The 19,716-nt window shown below is 44.6% G+C and overlaps 1 protein-coding gene across 3 annotated transcripts in view; it reads left to right on the forward strand.

Annotated features, from left to right (window-relative positions):
• Nucleotides 1-5,479: 5,479 nt before the first annotated feature.
• CDK5RAP1 (CDK5 regulatory subunit associated protein 1) overlaps nucleotides 5,480-19,716 on the forward strand; it is a 71,761-nt gene continuing 57,524 nt past the window's right edge. For all 3 annotated transcript variants that reach the window (XM_048222389.2, XM_048222390.2, XM_057312592.1), the window contains exons 1-7: nucleotides 5,480-7,127; nucleotides 9,842-10,156; nucleotides 12,739-12,842; nucleotides 13,341-13,375; nucleotides 14,353-14,453; nucleotides 16,773-16,983; nucleotides 18,482-18,602. In XM_048222389.2, the coding sequence (XP_048078346.1) occupies nucleotides 9,865-10,156; nucleotides 12,739-12,842; nucleotides 13,341-13,375; nucleotides 14,353-14,453; nucleotides 16,773-16,983; nucleotides 18,482-18,602 (864 nt within the window). In that variant the 5' untranslated portion in view covers nucleotides 5,480-7,127; nucleotides 9,842-9,864. The remainder of the gene's footprint in view (nucleotides 7,128-9,841; nucleotides 10,157-12,738; nucleotides 12,843-13,340; nucleotides 13,376-14,352; nucleotides 14,454-16,772; nucleotides 16,984-18,481; nucleotides 18,603-19,716) is intronic.

The raw sequence follows: 19,716 nt of genomic DNA on the forward strand, positions 1-19,716 counted from the left end.
GCCTGGCCTAGTGTTTGTGGTTTGTGCCTTGGCCTCTGGACTCGATGGCCCCCATAGTCCCAAGATGGACCAGACCCAGGATTGGGGCTCTTTTCCAGGAGAAGAGCAGACCTTTAACCACAGGGCCATAAAGAAAGTGTATTTGTTGTCTGTTGTTGTGTGACAAATTACCCCACATCTAACAGTTTAAAACAAGGAATGTTTATTATTTTTCAGGTTCTGTGGATCAGGAATATGTGAGAGGCTAAGCTGGGATGTTGTAGACTCAGGGTTTTTTATGAGGTTGCAATCAAGGGTTTGGCTGGGGCTGCACTCATCTGAAAGCTCGACTGGGGCTAGAGGCTCTATTTCCAATATTGCTTACTCGTTGGCTGTTGGCAGGAAGCCTGTGTTCCTTACCATGTGGGCCTAACTGTAGGGGCTGCTTGAGTGCGCTTGTGACAAGGCAGCTGGCTTCCCCCAGAGGGAGTGACACAGAAGAGAGAGCCAAGAGGAATCCACAATGCCTCTTATGACCCCGTCTTGGATATCTCCTGCTGTCAGTTCTGCTTTATTCTGTTCATTAGAAGTGAGTCACTAAGCCCGCTGACACTCAAGGGGAGGGGAATTAGGCTCCATTTATTGAGGAAAGGAATGTCAGAGAATTTGTGGACCTATTTAAAAACCATCATAGAGAGCTTCATTTTCGAGCAGGAGATAGGACACTTGGAACATGATTTGTGGAATGTTCTTCAGAAGCTGTAATGTGCTGGCTGGGTGCTGGCTGGGTGTGAGTATGCCACATTTATAACTCTCTACTTGCTTGCATTGTCCAGAAAATCCGTGACAACAGTAATGAGAGCTTATAACTGGAGAGTGCTTGCTCTCTGCCAGGCACTCTGCATACATGGGCTCTTCACCCCACACCTATGATCTCCATTTCACAGGTGCAGAAACTGGGGCTCAGAGAGGGAAAGTGACATGCTTAAAGTCACACAGCTCTGAGATATCTGAGCTTGAACTCAAACCAGGTCTTTCTCGCTTCAGAGCCATGTGCACCTTGGAGACGTCCTGGCCCTGCTCTATACATTAGAAATATAATGTGAACCACGTGTGTAATTAAACATTTTCTAGTAGCCACACTTGAAAAAGTAAAAAGGTGAGAATAATTTTATTTTATTTTTTAAAAGTTTTTATTTATTGGGGCGCCTGGGTGGCACAGCGGTTAAAGCGTCTGTCTCCGGCTCAGGGCGTGATCCCGGCGTTCCAGGATCGAGCCCCACATCAGGCTCCTCCGCTATGAGCCTGCTTCTTCCTCTCCCACTCCCCCTGCTTGTGTTCCCTCTCTCGCTGGCTGTCTCTATCTCTGTCGAATAAATAAATAAAATCTTTAAAAAAAAAAAAAAAAAAAAGTTTTTATTTATTTATTTGAGAGACAGAGAGAGATAATGAGAGAAAGAGCATGAGTAGTGGGGGTGGGGAAGAGGGGGAAGCAGGCTCCCTGCCGAGCAGAGAGCCCAATGTAGGGCTTGATTCCAGGACCCTGGGATCAAGACCCAAGCCCAAGGCAGATGTGTAACCGACTGAGCCGCCCAGGCACCCCGAGCATAATTTTAATAATATATTTTATTTAACCCAATGTGTCAAAAGTATCACTTCACATAGTATAAAAATCTATTGAGATGTTTTACTTTTTTTTATACTAAGTCTTTGAAATCTGGTGTGCATTTTATATCTACAGCACATCTCGATTCGGGCGCCAGATTTTCGTTGGAAATTCTTTTTCTTTTTTTTTAAAGATTCTATCTATTTATTTTAGAGAGCGAGAGTGCGTGAGCAGGGGGAGGAACAGAGGGGGAGTGAGGAGGAGGGGAAAGAATCTCAAGCAGACTCCATGCTGAGCACAGCGCTCACGAAGCGGGGCTGGATCTCAGGACCCTGAGATCATGACCTGAGCTGAAACCAAGAGTCAGACACTTAACCCACTGGCCACCCAGGCGTCCCAATTGGAAATTCTTGATTTATATTTATATTTCATAAAATTTATGGTTGAAAAAATAGATTCACATGCCCAAGTTGTTCCAAATGTAGTAAGATTTTCCAATAATTGAATAGTGTCAGTTTTTAAATTAAAATGAAATAAACTTAAATAAAATTTAGTTCCTCATTCACACTAGCGGCGTATCAAGTGCACAGTAACCACACGTGGCGGGTGGCTCTTGTATTAAACAAAGCAGTTCTAAGCAAGCCTCTGCATGAGGGAACTGAGGCCCACGTGAAGTCACATACCATGCCAGAGTCAGAGCTAGTTCTGGAAGCCTGGGGAGATGCAGGTGAGCAGAGATATTCCAGCCTTGCCTATGCATCCATCCATCTGCCCATCCATCTGTCAATTCACTGTTCATCTGAGAAATAGCTAGTGCATGCCTTCTCTGTGCTAGTTCTTGGGGCCAAGAGCTGATTTGCTGAGAGCAAGACTGACAGGTCCCCAGGCACAGGGAACAGAAATCCAGCAGGCACTCCCACAATCATATGTGTGATACAGACTGAGCAGACATGGAAATAGCAGAGGGGCCAATGGGGACATGACCTACCCTAGGGGCTTAGGGGAGGTTTCTCTCAAAAAGAGACATGGGAGCTAGTGTTCCTCTAAAGGAGTATGCTAAAAATCAGCTCCCACTGCTGTAATGCTATGGGGGGGGGGGAACCCAACCCAACCTCAGTGGCCACGGCCACAAGCATTTATTTGCATGCCCCCGGGGCTGCATGTTGACTGCAGCTTGACCATTATAAGCTGGGTTTGGATGGGTGGCTTTGCTCAGGCTCTGGGTTGGGCTCAAGTCTACTCTATGTTCTTTCTGGAGCCCAGGATGATGGGACATCAGCTCTCAGGGCATGTTCCTTTCTCCTGGCAAGTCACTGGAGTTCAAAGACAAGCAAACTGCACAAGCACAGTTACACCTTCTGTCTGCATTATGTCTTCTCTCATTCCATTGGCCAAGACAAGTCCTGTAGCTGAGCCATCGGTGGGGAAGGGGAAGGCGAGGAATAATAGCTCAGTAACACAACTATCACCCACCAGTAAGATTTAGGTGCAAGGGTGAATGGCATCCTAGGGGAGAGATCCTGAGGTGAGATGGAGCAAAGGGGCTTCTAAACTCCTGGAATCTGGGTGGGTGGGGGGTTGTTTTCATCACCTTCATTGTCCAAGACACAACACTGTTTAAGACTCTACAACATGGCAACTAAATGTAGACCCTTGTGGTTGGAATGTGGTGAGCTGTTATGCAGGGGTGGGGGTAGGGAATGGTCCTGGGTTCCCAGGTGGCCTGGTATGGGTGTGGGGCAGGACAGTAGGGGATGTTGGTAACGGATGTTGAGTGTGTGTGTGTGTGTGTGTGTGTGTGTGTGTGTGTGTGTGTTGGGGGTGCAGCATAACAGAGAACACCCCTCGTGCTGCTAGCTTCATTCCATGGGAATTAGAATTGCAGCCTCCTGCCCTGACCACAAAGGGGGAAGGTGACATCTCCCTGGGGGGCTGCTAGGGGAAGGGCCAGATTTGAAAGAGCCAGTTCTAAGAGCCCTAGAAACCTGGGTTCAAACCCTGACTTTTCCCTGACTCTCACATTGGAACCTCTCACAATGGCTTCCTTCCAGCTCAGAATTCCTCTCTCCTGAGACCCTAAGAGTACAAGACTGAGAGTAAAGAGGGGAGGGCCATGATGATACCATAAGCAGGACCTGAAACAGGGATTTGGTATAGATGGAAGGACAGGGCCCGTGCTTGATGGTCACCAGGGAAGGAGAAGGGGCATTGTCCCCTTTGGCAGTGTGGAAGGTATCACCCCCCCGCCCCAGCCCCCGACATAACTCATATTGGATGCAGGTGCTGTCACCATAATGGGGCTCTGTGTGGCACAGCTGCCCCCTCCCCCATGGCCACATTAGGACAGGACATCTTTGCAGTAAAAAAACTTCACAGTAGACCTGAATATTTTTCTAGCTGGAGTCTTTAGATCCCAGAGCATCCAGGAACTTGTCTCTAGAGTTTAAGCATTTTCCAGGAATTCTGAAATGTTGTACTTTCATGGTACTGATAATTACCCTAAATGATCAGATCACATTCTAGGTTATCTGGAGAACCCACAGGAAAAATTATGAACCATAATACAGTTTTTGGCCTGTGTTTGTCTTTGTATTTTTTACTGAATTGGCACCCAGCAGTCATCTAAGGAGATGAGCTTAAGTCCAGTGTCTCGCACACCTGAAATCCAGGTTTGTTTCCATCATCCTCACTGCCCCAAGACAGCACAATTGTCCCAGACTCCAAGATCTTTGGGCAGCCGCCACAGCCTCCTAAATGCTCTCCTTATTTGTCTCTCCATCCTCTTACTCCCAATGCAGTGTATTCTCCACAGCTACCTTATAGGCAAAGAAACTGGGAATCAGCAGGGGTGATTAACTTGGCCTTGGCTATCATGGTGTCAGAGCCTTAGTGGGAACCCAGCCAGTCTGACTTTCATTTAGTCAGTCAGTGGTAAGAATAGCGCCTTGGGGTCAGCCAGCCTGAGGGTGGATCCCAATTCCGCCATGTACTGATTGTGCCAGCTTGCACCTGACCACCTTTTGTATTTTCAGTTTTCTTGCCTTAAAGTGAGCCAATAATAACCTCATAGAGTTCTAATGAGGAGTTGAAGAAGTCATTGCAGCAGGGACCCCAAAGTCTTACTGATTCAGAATGCTGGGGCCAGTGTCTACACCTTATTGACACAGGGCTTTCTTCCAAACCGCAGACCTCCACGCACAGAGCAGAAGTGCTGAGGAGGTAACACACACAGGAGCAACTTTCTACCATGACTGCTAACACAGAACTACTCTAGCTTCCTCTCCTCTTGGATGAAATAATTCTGAGGTGTGTATACTACAGTTTCCCAGAACTGCCCAACAGAATTAAGACCCAGATGCCCACCAAGGTAACATTCTTTTTTTTTTTTTTAAGATTATTTATTTATTTATTTATTTGAATGAGACGGAGAGAGAGAGAGTGAGCATGACTCGGCAGGGGGTGGGGGGAGAGGAGCAGAGGGAGAAGGAGGAGCAGACTTTCCGCTGAGCAGGGAGCCTGATGCAGGGTCCATCCCAGGACCCTGACATCATGACCTGAGCCGAAGGCAGAGGCTCGACTGACTGAGCCACCCAGGCACTTCCTCATGGTAACACTCTTTATTGGCTATCACCCCTACCCTGTCTCATTCCCTGACTACCCTATTAGGGTTTCCAGAGACCACCGACTTGCACTGGAATCCTTATCTTGGGGTCTGTTTCTGGAGAACCCAAACTAAAATATAATGCAATCATTTATTCATTCAACAACTATTTATTAAGGCCTTCCATGAGTTAGGCTCTGTGCTAGATCCTGAGGATGTTGCAACAAACAAGACAGAATGTGTCCTTGCTTTCAGGGAGCTACGATCCTGGGGAAGAGGCAACAGCAAGTAAACAAATGATGTCATTGTTTTGGATAGTGATAGTACTGTGAAGAAAATGATGTGATAGTGATGGAAGCAGGTTATATGGGGTGGTCAGGGAGGGCCTCTCTGAAGAGTTGGTATTTAAGCTGAGACATGAAGAATGAGAAGGGGCCAGCCAAGAAACAATCTGGGGGGAAAAGCATTCCAGAAAGAATAGTAAGTAGACTCTGATATAAATATGGGCTTGGAGTATTTATTGAACGAACAAAATAAAGTTACGGAGTTGAGGTGTAGTCAACTAGAGAGAACATGTTAGGAGAAGTAAATTGGGGAAGTAAAAGTAAGCAGAGGTCAGATCATGCAGGCCCTAGGACACAGTAGGAAGTCTGGATTTTATTGCAATGGCAATGACAAGCCACCCAGAGCTTACAGCAGAAGACTGATGTGATCTGAGTCAAAGCCAAAGTCAAAACAGTCTCTTTATTTTTAAAGGTATTTATTTATTTATTTATTTATTTATTTATTTATTTATTTGAGAGAGATGGGGGGAAGGGGCAGAGGGAGAAGCAAGCTCCCGGCTGAGCAGGGAGCCCAACGTGGGGCTCCACGTGGGGCTGGATCCCAAGACTCTGAGACCATGACCTTAGCTGAAGGCAGACGCCCTACCCACCAAGCCACCCAGGTGCCCCCAAAAAACAAATTCTTTTAGGCTCCCTATGGGAAATAGTCTGTAGGAGACAAGGGGAAGGAGCAGAAACAAGGAAACCAGTTCGCTGGCTATCGCAGTAGTTTCGGATGAGATGATGGTGGCCCGGGGCTAGAGTTGTAGCACGGGAAGTGGGTAAATTTGAGACATTTTGGAGTTAGAGCGGACAGAACTTGCTGACAGTTTGAATGTAGAGGTTGAGGGAGAGGGGGAAAAAATGACTCCTCCGTTTCTCCTAGAGTAACTGGGAGGATGGTTGGGCCATTTACCGATATGGTCTAGATTGGGAAGGGACAGGTTTTGGGTGAGGATGTGAATATGGAAATGAAGAGTTCTGTATTAAGTTAGAGTCAGTTATTAGATACCCAAGAGGAGGTGCCCCGTAAGCAACTGAACTATGGATCTATCACTCCCACCCCGGGGGGGCTGGGGCGTCCAGGCTGGAACAGCGAATGCGAAGTCTTTAATCTATAGAGCAGCGCTGTCCGGTAGAAAGAGGACGTGAACCAGGTATGCAATTTAAAATGTTCCAGTAGCCACATTAAAAAATAAGAAGAAACAGGTGAAACTAATTTAAATTAGATTCATTTAACCGAGTATATCCTAAATATTATTTCAACACAATATAAGCATGACTGATGAGCTATTCTGCACTTTTTCTTCGACATCCGGTGTGTATTTTACATTTCGAGCACATTAATTCGCACTCACGCCGTTCCAAGCACGGGACTTGCCACAGGACTCAGGTCAGCGTAGCAGCGGTTGCACAAAGCCGGGAACCGGTACCCACCCGGCCATACTGGGAGAAACCATTCCGCTGGAACTGCCCGGACGGAAGTCGTGGCGGAACGGAAGTCGCGGCGGAACGGAAGTCGCTCGTGTGCGCGCTCTGCGGCGGAACAGTGAGGCGGGATCCTGGGAGGCTGAGGAGAGCTTCGGTTCCCGGATGCTGGGAGCTCGGGTAGCGGGAGGTGAGCGGTGCGGTTGGCGGAGGTGGTCTGTGCTTGGGGCCGCAGGGCGACGGAGCCCCGCAAATGCTCAGTGTTCAAGGGGAGGATGGCGCGGGCCTTGGAGTCAGACTGTCGGGGTTCGCGCCCCAGCCCCGCTGCCTACTCGCCTGTGACCTTGGGCACGTCATCCCCGTTGCCCCCGAGCCTTAGCCTCGTCACCCGTGAAGTGGGGTTGGTAGAACTTGCTTTACAGTGTCGCGGTGAGGATTAAATACCGTAATCCACGGGAAGCGCTAAGTACCGCGCCTGAAGCATTGTAGCCACCCCCACAAAATGTTTGGGATGTTTTATCGTTTAGGTTTACATCTGTTGAGATGAGGCTGCTGTCTCGTCGGTATTGCAGACTACCAAGTTTTGAGGCACCGCCCCCCCCCCCCGTGGCTCCTACGTTGTGCTATGCAAACATTTTATTTGCATTGTCGCATTTCATCCTCACAGCAGACACGGAGATAGGTACTATTGTCCCCATTTTGCTCATGGAGAAATGGGAGCTTCCCGAATTTAAGAAGCTCCCCAGGTGCCCAGGGTTACCTGGCTGGGCAGCAGTTGGGGCAGACTGACTCCAGAGTCCATGCCGTTAACCGGATTGCTCTCGATCTCCCATGAAAGCGAGTGCGGGCTGCAAGTGTGCAGTTACTGAAGACTTAGTTGTGCCACGTTGGGTTTTTAATATCTTCTTTAATTCTCACAATGCCTCTGGGACATAGGTACTACCTTTATCTTTATTTTACAGGTATGGAATTGGCAGCTAATAGATAGGAATTTGACTTGCCCAAGGTCACACAGCAAGCAAGGAGCAGAAAAGGGTGACTTTAAAGCTCACATTTAAAGGCTGTTCTGTGATACTGAATGTAGGTTAGCATTTCTGCTAAGTCCTGGTAGCATGTACTGCAGGTGACCGAGTAAGAGAGGTAACAGGCTACATCTGCTCATTTTACGTGTGCAGCACCTGCCATGAGCCAGTTACTGAATGGGAGCTGTCGAAGATGTACAAATGGATGAGATTTGTTCCCTGCTTTTAGGCACCTCCCAGCCTGTAAGGGATGGCAGAAGTGTAAGTAGTAATTAGCAGCCAAGTGTGATGAGTCTTGAGATGGAGCTTAGAAAGAGGCTTTGGGAACCTAGGACCCCAACCTAGACTTTGAGAATGGTGGCTAGGACAGGCTTCTAGGAGGAAGCAGAGACCTGAAAGCACTCAGTTGGCTGAGTCAGAGAGAAGATATAGTGGCCAGAGAGAAAAGTGTGTATAAAAGCCTAGAAGCTAGTGAAGATCCGTACAAAATGGAGTGAGGCAATCAGTGAGGTCTGTTGAGGATGTGTGGTGGGAAGTGTGTCCATCTCTTGTACTTTTTTTTTTTTTTTAAAGATTTTATTTATTTATTCAACAGAGATAGAGACAGCCAGCGAGAGAGGGAACACAAGCAGGGGGAGTGGGAGAGGAAGAAGCAGGCTCATAGCAGAGGAGCCTGATGTGGGGCTCGATCCCATAACGCCGGGATCACGCCCTGAGCCAAAGGCAAACGCCTAGCCGCTGTGCCACCCAGGCGCCCCAATCTCTTGTACTTTGAGTCACCTAGGTTCCTTCCTGGGAGGCAATCACGGTTTCTTATGCATTCTAGAGATACTGTGTTCATTTACAAGTATGTACCTTAGTATTCTGTGCTCCTCCTGCAGATTAAAGTATAGCATACTGTAGATACTATTGGGCACTTTGTTTCCTTGTTTTTGTCATGTATGGATACAGCCTTACTTTCTAACGGTTGCATTTTATCCCATTGCATGGATGTACCATGACTTATTTAAATAGGATCCTTATGATGACATTTAGATCTTTTCCATTCCTTTGCTGTTAGAAACACTGCTGCATTGGATATCCTTACACATGGGTTATATCTGTAGGGTAAATATCTAGGAATGGAACTGGTTGGTCAAAGGGTTTGTATGTTTGTAATTTTGATGGAAAGTGGCAAATTGCCTTCTTTAAAGGTTGTGCTGTTTTCATCCCCCCAGCTATGTGTGAGAGGGGCCTGGTTAGAAAGTTTGAAGGCAGCAATTCAAGATTATTGAAGGGTAGGAGTCACTGATCAGACATATGGTGCCCCATGTTAGATACTTTACATTTGAAGAAACTCAAAGGAAGATGCCCTCAGATAGTAAGTGGTTTTCATAGTAACAGGAGGCAACTTAGCAAGTTGGCTAGGAGCATGGGCTTTGTGGTCATATAGATCTTCATTTGAGTCCTGGCTCTGTTGCTTAGGAGGGAGCTTAGGTAAGTTCCTCAGCCTCTCTGTGTCTATTTCCTGATCTCTGAATGGGGGTAATAGCACTGTCTGTTGTCTGTTTTGCTGAGGATTGCTGTGAAGAGTTAATGCCCTTGAAACTTCCTGGCACAAGGTGCTTCTTTGTTCTTTCGTCACACCATCTCATCTCATCTCTACTACCCCTTTGTTTTGAAAACTACCTGGATTTGTATCTTTTACCTTTGGCACTCCTTTGTGTGATCTTGGGCAAGTTGCCCCAGTTTTCTTTTTTTTAACTTGTAAAATAGAGATAATATTAAGAATATCTTCTTCTTGGGTTTTTGTATATTAAATGTAAATATACTGGATGTGCTTACAGCATTGCCCTGTAATAGTGTTCAGTAAATATTGGTGATACCTGTTATTCTTTTGCAGACTTTGGGCTTTGATTTAGTGCCATGCATCCTTTACAGTGTGTTCTGCAAGCACAGAGGTGGGGGCCCTTGGCTTCCGTATCCTGGCTGCTGCTCAGGACCTGCAGGGCACATAGTGGTGTCCCCAGCACTGCATGTCCCAGTTCAGAGAGGCAGCAGGAAGATGGAGTTCGGAAGGATTTCAGCTCCAGGCTGGCCAATGGGCCGACTTTTCAACATTTTTTAAGAAGTGCTTCAGCACCTCAAGAGCAGCCAGACATGGAGGACCCACCCCCCTATCTCACAGTGGATGAACTTTTAGGGAGGCAAAGAAAAGGTTGGTTTTACTTTTCTTCTCTCTTCAGACTTCCTGCTTTGCTCCTTTCCAGCATCCACAGCCTGATTCTTAATTATTCGTCTATTGCAGAGGGTTAATAGGGTGGGAAGGCTAGGTTATAGAATTGTCAGACTTCATCAAGTAACAATATAAAGAAACTTGTGGGTGCCTGGCTGGCTCAGTTGGTAGAGTGTGCAACTCTTGACCTCAGGGTTGTGAATTTAAACCCCATGTTGGATGTAGAGATTACTTAAAAATAAAATCTTACTTAAAAAAAAAAAAAAAGAGGGGGCCTGGGTGGTTCAGTCAGTTAAGCCTCTGACTTCTGCTCCGTTCATGATCTCAGGGTCCTGGGATCAAGCCCTGCGTCAGGCTCTGTGCTCAGCGGGGAGTCTGCTTCTCCCTTTCCCTCTGCCTTTTCCTCCACTTATGCATGCTTGTGCACTTTCTCTCTCAAATAAATAAATAAAATCTTTAAAAAAAAAAAAAACAACCAAAAAACTCGTACTTTTGGTCCTTGTAACTAGGGTGGGTGGAAGTCCTGGGGACTCTTCTTTTTGGTTACCTTTGGAAACCCTGTAATCTCTGTTCTGATTTTTAGATCATCTTAAGTCATAAGACAGCTTTCACAGTTGGTGCTGTAGAAATTCATTACGCTTAAACAAATTTTCTTTTTTTCAAATTAAAAAATATTATTTTATTTATTTGAGAGAGAGAGAGCAGAGAACACGAGCCGGGGGCAGGGGCAGAGGGAGAGGGAGAAGCTGACTCCCTGCTAAACAGGGGGTCTGATGTGGAGCTTGATCCCAGACTCCATCCCAGGACCCCGAGACCATGACCAGAGTGGAAGGTAGACACTTAACAGACTGATCTACCCAGGTGCCCCTCTTTTTTTTTTTTTTTTTTTTTAAGATTTATTTATTTATTAGAGCGTGTATGCATGCTCATGTGAGCTGGTGAAGGGGTCAAGGGAGAGAATCTTTAAGCAGACTCCCTGCTGAGTGCAGAGCCTCATGCAGGGCTTCATCTCATGACCCTAAAATCATGACCTGAGCCCAAATCAAGAGTTGGGTTGCTTAAGCAACTGAGCCACCCAGGTGCCCCTTTGAAATTAAATTTTTAAAAATTGGTATAAAATATTACATTATGCTGTGCTATGATGTACCTGTCCCCTATAGTTGGACGTTGTTTCATACATACACACACCGCATATACATATAAATGTATATATGTCCTATTAAATTTTTTTCCCAGCATAAATATCTAGGAATTACTAGTATGTACATCTTGTGACCCCTGCTAGGTATTTTGTACTCCTTTACATATATGTAAATATGTATATTCGTTGTTCCCCTCAGTTCTCTGATGTAAATATTATTTTTATTTTATTTTTTTTAAGACAAGGAAAATGAGCCAAGAAAGGTTTAAGAAAACCCTGACATTTCTTCCTCCCTCCCTCCTTCCCTCCTTCCCTCTTTCTTTCTTCTTTCTTTCTTTCTTTCTTTCTTTCTTTCTTTAAAATTACTGCTGTTTTATGTTGGTTTTCATATGATTTTTTGTCATTAACTTTTAACTTCATTTGGACTTTTATTTGGGTCTGTTGATTAAAATGTGCTGGGGGGGCAGGAGTTGATGTAGGAATTTAGTTTTTTTTTTTTTTTTAAAGATTTTATTTATTTATTCGACAGAGATAGAGACAGCCAGCGAGAGAGGGAACACAAGCAGGGGGAGTGGGAGAGGAAGAAGCAGGCTCATAGCGGAGGAGCCTGATGTGGGGCTCGATCCCATAACGCCAGGATCACGCCCTGAGCCGAAGGCAGACGCTTAACCGCTGTGCCACCCAGGCGCCCCAGGAATTTAGTTTTAAAGGGCTTGCCAAAGTACGAAATTGATGTTCTTAAAAGTTTATGCAAATGTGTTTTACATCATAATACAGCCATGCTTGCTTGCTTTCTTTCTTTTAAGTTTTTTTTTTTTTTTTTTTTAAGATTTTATTTTTAAGTAATTCTCTGCACCCAGCATGGGGCTTGACTTTAAAACCTGGAGATCAAGAGTTGCATGCTCTACCAACTGAGCCACCTAGGTGCCCCAGTGCTTGCTTTCATTTAGTTTGTTTGTTATTACTGTAGAAAGTTACCTCATTTTTATTTTGTGGCTTTGTGTACCCTCTGGCCACTGCTGCTCCCTTCAGAGGTTGGAGAACTTCATTGTGAGAAAGATGGGTGTAATGTGTGGATTTAAATTTTTCCCCCAGTTGATAATCAGCACTATCAGCTAGTCCTCCCTTTCTAATTGTTTTTATAACTACATTGCCTTGATTCTCAGGTGCATGTTTCTCCTGTATTTTAAATGATATGGCCTGTAATTATGTGTGTATATAATGTAATATTTCTTTTGTTCTGAAAGGCTGTCATTAATTTGGGGATACACCTGGAACTTAATGGTGTCTTAGAATTGAGGCAACAGGGGATTTAGTGGATAACCAGTTGCCTCAGATGTTTCTGGGGCATTTGGGAAGGAGACCTTTTGGGACATGCAGTCCCTTTTAGTCTGCCTACTGTGGAATCCCCCTCTTATTGCAGTCTATCTGGAGACCTATGGCTGCCAGATGAATGTGAACGACACAGAGATAGCCTGGTCTATCTTACAGAAGAGTGGCTACTTACGGACCAGGAACCTCCAAGAGGTACATGCATTTTCCTTCCATTGTTTTCTGGGCCTGGGTGAGACTCTGCTTTTGTGCCAGTTTTTAGATGTAGCTTCAGAAATAGGGTGTGGCCTCGTGAGAGTGAGTTCCCTTGAGTAAAGTAGGTAGCATGGAACTAAGGTGTATTTTTGTTCCAATTAGTTTTGAAACTTTTACGGTGGTGCTCGCTTTTAGGCAAGGAACTAAGTTAAAAATGGGCTGGGAGGTGGAGGGGAATGGGGTTAGCGTTTGATGGGTACAGAGTTTTAGCTGGGGAACATGAAATGGTTCTGGAGCTTGACGGTGGCGATGGTTGCACAACAATGTGAATGTACTTAATGCTACTGAACTGTACACTTAAAAATGCTTAAAATGGTAAATTTTATGTTGTGTATGTTTTACCACAGTAACAACAAAAAAAAGGGCTATGGATAGTGATTCTATAAGGCAGATTTCAAAGATCATAATTTTCCTTTTTTTCCCTTGCTTTCCACTCAGGCTGATGTGATCCTCCTTGTCACATGTTCTATCAGGTAAGAATTTGTGCTTCACCTAGAGAGTGAACATGTTTTATGCCAGAGTTAACAGTGCCAGGCTGGCGGACCTGTGGAGATCAGTCAGTGGACTTGTGGTTTTACAACAGTGGAGATAGCAGCGATAGAACTGGGTTGACGTTTGCTGCGCACGTACTGTGTATCGGGTCCTGTGCTGAGCACTACACATGCACTAACTAATTTAATTCTCACAACAACCCTATGAGATAGGTGCTATTATCAAACCTGTTTTATAGATGAAGAAACAGAGTTTGCCGAGGCACCCAACTTTTCCTGAGGTTTCCCTTGCAGGTAACAGCACATGTTTATGATGTAATTCACATCATAAGGGTTAGGGTGCAGTCAGTGCAGAGATGGTGGCATCCATCAGAAGTGAACATACTATTTCTTACTTTGTTTCCGTGTACAAGGCATATTAGTGTTAATGTTCCCTTAGTGTTAATATAATGCAACGTTTTTGTTTGGAGTGTTTCTGCTATAAGACACTGAACTACATGGCTTTGGGAGATTCACAAATGAACCCCTCTTCCGTGGAGCTTGGCTTTAAGGAACTTTGTCTGATATGGGAACTAAGGCAGATACACAAATAGCTCTAACATCTGGCAGAAAGCACTATGAAAAAAATCGAACAATAAAAGAGAAGTTGCTAACTACAGGGAAAAGTTTAGTTAAAGTGATAGTGCGGCTAAAGGGTGGGCAAACCCTCTGTGGGGCTTTGTGAAGTAGATTGTTGCTGAGTTTGCCTTAAAGGCTTGTCAGGTTTGGAAATATGCAGAAGGGTGAATTACAGCAAGTGGTGCTTCTTCACTTGTCTCCCTGCCTATCTTCCCTTAACCTAAAAGATAGATATTCATTTAAAGGGTTGAAGTTTGTTTTTATTTTATTTCCGTGTCCTACTCTTTTAGCTTGTGCTCTAGTTTGTTTTGAGGTTCAGTTCTACCTCTTAATCTCTGTAGGGAGAAGGCTGAGCAGACCATCTGGAATCGTTTACATCAGCTTAAAGCCCTGAAGACGAAACGGCTCCGCTCCCGAGTACCTCTGAGGATTGGGATTCTAGGTATCCGGTAATTTGCAGATTTTGTGTTTTCGCACTTGGGAAACTCTTAGAGGCTGGATTCCCAGTGTTTGAAGAATTGTTATATACCTCACGTAACTCTTGTATTTGATGTCAGAGGCTGTAGGATTAAATGAGAGGGCTTTTCATAGTGCCTTGAAGTAATAGGTACTCAGAAAGTGGTCTGTCCTTCCCAGAGTCTAATGTAGCTTCTGGCAGCATAGAGTTATGGATAGGAGAGAGTTTGGAGTCTGGAAGAACAGCATGAATTTGCAGCATAGGCACTTTTTTTTTTTTTTAAGATCTTATTTATTTATTTGACAGAGACAGTCAGCGAGAGAGGGAACACAAGCAGGGGGAGTGGGAGAGGAAGAAGCAGGCTCCCAGTGGAGGAGCCTGACGTGGGGCTCGATCCCAGGACTCCGGGATCATGCCCTGAGCCAAAGGCAGACACTTAACGACTGAGCCACCCAGGTGCCCCAGCATAGGCACCTTTCATCTTGACTCCTGATGTATACCCACGTGAAGCTCTAGATCTGCCCCGACCAGTACGGTAGCCACTAGTCACATGTGGTTCTTTAAATTTAACTAAAATTAGGGACCCCTGGCTGGCTCAGTCAGTGGAGTATGCAACTCTTGATCTTGGGATTGTGAGTTCCAGTCTCGCACTGGGTGTAAAGATTACTTAAAAAAAAAAAAAAATCTGTGCCTGGATGGCTCAGTCGGTTAAGCGTCTGCCTTCCGGCTGAGGTCATGATCCTGGAGTCCTGGGATCGAGCCCCGTATCGGGCTCCCTGCTCAGACTCAGGGAGTCTGCTTCTCTCTCTACCCCTCACCCTGCTCGTGCTCTCTCTCTCTCTCATTCTCTCTGTCTTTCTCTAAAATAAATAAGTAAAATCTTAAAAAAAATAAATTTAAGTAAAATTAAATAATATCAAAAATTCCCTTCTTCATTTTCACTAGCCACATATTGACTGCTCAGTAACCAGACTTGACTAATGGCTACCAGTTTGGACAGCACAGATAAAGAACATTTCCATCATCTTAGAAAGTTCTGTTGGACAGCTCTGATCTAGATAGCTGGGAAGCATATTTCAAAAATGAATATTCTGTACCCTTTTGGTCCCAGAATTTAGTTAGCGTATTTAATTTTGAAACAGACTGTCCATTGTGGAATAATTAAATTAATTTCTCTTGATGAAGCGTCCAAACATAGTTGGAGCATATGCTGTTATACAGATTAATGTACTAAGTGATGTAAAAGATTGGAAGGATTAGCTGAAATGTTTCACATCAGTTCCTTTGTTATAGAAGCCCCTCGCTATATCTTTGTTAGGAATTTCAGAAATGCCCCCAGTACTTTGTTTTTTATTGTGGTAAAATATATATAACATAAAATTTATGATTTGAATCTTTCTTTCTTTCTTTCTTTTTTTTTTTTTTAAAGATTTTATTTACTTATTTGACAGAGATAGAGACAGCCAGCGAGAGAGGGAACACAAGCAGGGGGAGTGGGAGAGGAAGAAGCAGGCTCATAGCAGAGGAGCCTGATGTGGGGCTTGATCCCAGAATGCCAGGATCACGCTCTGAGCCGAAGGCAGATGCTTAACGACTGCGCCACCCAGGCGCCCCTTTCTTTCTTTTTTTTTAAAGATTTTATTTATTTGTTAGAGAGAGAGAGAGCACGAGTGGTCGAGGAGGAGAGGGAGAAGCAGAGTCCCTGCTGAGTGTGGGGCTCGATCCCAGGACACTGAGATCATGACCTGAGCCGAAGACAGAAGCTTAACTGACTGAGCCATCCAGGCGCCCCTAGACTTTGAAATTCTATAGCCTTACTGATGAGCAGTGGTTTTTGAGGATATGGAAGATAGGAGCATAGAAGGTTAATTCATTTCTTAGAGTATTACCAAGTATTATGGGTAAGAAAAGGGATAAAGGATATAAGCCCGGTTGTAAGTAAGTTTTATTTTTAAAAGTAAGTTCCTGAAAAAAAATTTTATTTGGAGTACCAAGTAAATTTCATTTGAAAAAAGAAATGGTTCATGTCTAGAAATGTTTTTGGGTGGTGGCCTAATTTTTTTTCTGGGCATTTAATTGAATTTCTTTAGTTGCTCGCTTCCTGTGGTTTTCTTAGGAAGATACAGGTTCTAGTGCTGTGAAAGTATTGGGCAAATTTGAGGGGTGATGATGCTAACCTTCTAGAGAAGTTTCTGTGCCCTTGTCTCTGATCCTAGCTGGAGGTTATGTGTACTGAGAAGTAGCCATGAAACCAGATGAATTTGGGAACAGGTGCTTATTTTTTTTTTTTTTTTTCCTTCCTAGGCTGCATGGCTGAGAGATTGAAGGAGGAGATTCTCAACAGGGAGAAAATGGTGGATATTTTGGCCGGTCCAGATGCCTATCGGGACCTTCCTCGACTGCTGGCTGTTGCTGAGTCAGGCCAACAAGCTGCCAATGTGCTGCTCTCTCTGGATGAGACCTATGCTGATGTCATGCCAGTCCAGACAAGCCCTAGTGCTACTTCTGCCTTCGTGTGAGATACTGCCCAAGAGACAGGGAGTGAACTTCTCCTTTCTCACTTTTATTTATTTTTGAGGGGGGTGGTGTAGAGAGAGAGAGAGAGCGTACACACATGTGCTGGGGTGGGGGTGGGGAGGGACAGAGGGAGAGAGTCTCAAGCAGACTCTGTGCAGAGCCCAACAAGGGGCTTGATCTCACAATCCTGAAATATGACCTGAGCTGAAACCAAGAATTGGACGCCCAACAGACTCTGCCATCCAGGCGCTCCTCCCTTCTCACTTTTAAAATAATGTTAAGGGCAGGGGCGCCTGGGTGGCCCAGTCGGTTAAGTGTCATGGGATCATGACCTGAGCGGAAGGCAGACGCTTAACCGACTGGGCCACGCAGGTGCCCCTATTAATTCCTTTTAGAGAGAGAGAGAGGGAGAGTGCACGTGTGCACAGTGGGGAGGGGCAGAGGGAGATGGGAGAGAGACTCCCAAGCAGACTTCATGTGGAGCTTGGAGCCTGACGGGGGTTTGCTCCCAGGACCCTGAGATCGAGACCTGGGCTAAAACCAAGAGTCAGACACCTAACTGACTATGCCACCCAGGCTTCCCAATTATTTGGTTTTATGACCTTATTTTAAATGGTGAACATGTCTTACATTTTTAAATTTTCTATAATAGAGATTGGCAAATTGGCAAAAAAATTATAGCCTATTTTTTGTAAGTAAAGTTCTTTTGAAATATAGCCATGCCCATTTGTTTATATATTATCTGTGGCTGCTTTTGGTACTATAATAGCAGAATAGAGTAGTTGTGACAGGGACCATATGGTCTGCAAAGCCTAAAATATTTTCTGTCTGTTTTTTTATAGAAAGTTTGCCAACCTCTGTCATTTTTAATGGCTATCCCATACTCCGTTGTTGGAATGCTTAATAAAAATAATAGCTGATATTTATTTAACAGTTCGTCAGTGAACATCTTTGATACATATTCAAAATTATTTCCTTAAGATAATTTGAGGCTTTCAAATACAGGATGCCAATGGAAGAGAGTGATTTAACTTAGATACTGTAATAATTGGATCAGGAATGAGTGAGAAATATGGAACCTTCTGTCTTAAATCTGAGGTTTCTATTCATTGTACACATTTTATAATATTTTTTTTTCTGGTCTAGATATAAAAAGTTCAAACAATATATTTATATTTTATATATATGGGGTACTGATACACCAGGAGTGGCTCCTGGCAATCTGTACCCCATTCCCTCACCACTTTGCTCCCTCAGGGAAACGGCTATATCCACCAATTACAGTGTGGTTTTTATCCTGTGATTAAATACTAGTTTTTAAAAATAAAACATGTTTGCCTTAAAAATGTCTCAGATTGGTTCACTGTGAGTATGGTACCAAGAGGATTCAGAGCCAAAGGATAATGCCAACGGAGCTATGACCTGCTCCTTAGGTGGGAGCAAGGCATCCTACTCTTGTTACTCCTGTTACTAAGTTTTGGTGCTTTTCTCCCCAGGTCTATCATGCGAGGCTGTGACAACATGTGCAGTTACTGCATTGTTCCGTTCACACGTGGCCGGGAAAGGAGTCGGCCTGTTGCTTCCATTCTAGAGGAAGTGAGGAAGCTTTCAGAACAGGTGAAAAGTTGTCTAGGCTTTTGTCTTGTAAGTGTGTTTTTAGGAGGATGAGGACAACTTTCTCGTTATGCTGCCTGTGCCATCTCTGAGCTATGTAAGTTTAGAACCCATACCTGGCCAGAAATACCTGGGTGAATATCTTTGGTTTGCTGCTTATCAATTATAGGCAGAACCATGTGAAGTTTGCTTAGGAGGCAGCACAGTGCTATGGAGAGAGCATGAGTTTAGAATCTGATGATCGAGTATGTATTCTGGCTGCAGCATTCTTTGGTTTGATGCCCTGGTTACTTAACTATCATCTTTGAAACACAGTTTCCCAATCTATGAAAAGAAGATAAAACAGTAAATTCCTTGCTGGGTTATTGGAAAGATTGTTGTAGTTTAAGTGTTCTTCTCTCCTCTTCTCTTCTCTCCTCTCCTCTCTCCTCTCTCCTCTCCTCTCTCCTCTCTCCTCTCTCCTCTCTCCTCTCTTCTCTCTTCTCTCTCCTTTCTTTTTTAAGAAATCTCCACACCCAGCATGGGGCTTGAACTCAATAACCCTGAGATCAAGAGTCACATGCTCTACTAACCGAGTCAGCCAGGTGCCTGTATCATTGAAATTTTTTTTTTTAAGATTTATTTATTTTTAGAGAAAAAGTATGCATGAGGAGGTAAGGAGCAGAGGGAGAGGGAGAAAGAGAATCACAAGCAGGCTCTTCGCTAAGTGCAGAGCCTGACGTGGGGCTTGATCTCACAACCCTGAGATCATGACCTGAGCCGAAACCAAGAGTCACGTGCTCAACCGACTGAGCCACCATGGTGCCCTGAAAAATTTTTTTTTTTAAGATTTATTTATTTATTTGAGGGAGAGAAAGAGTTGGGGAGGAATGGGGCAGAGGGAGAAGGGAAGGGAGAAAATCTCAAGCAGACTCCCCACTGAGCAGGGAGCCCAGTGTGGGGCTCAATCCCAGGACCTGAGCCAAAGGCAGATTTTAATCAACTGAGCCACCCAGGTGCCTCCAAATTTCTTTTTTTTTTTTTTTTAAGTTTATTTATTTTTAAGTAATCTCTACACCCAACATGGGGCTCTAACTCACCACCCAAGAATCCCAAGCTCTACCTACTGAGCCAGCTA

This window comes from Ursus arctos, unplaced genomic scaffold (genome assembly GCF_023065955.2).
Source record: "Ursus arctos isolate Adak ecotype North America unplaced genomic scaffold, UrsArc2.0 scaffold_16, whole genome shotgun sequence".
Lineage (NCBI taxonomy): Eukaryota > Metazoa > Chordata > Mammalia > Carnivora > Ursidae > Ursus > Ursus arctos.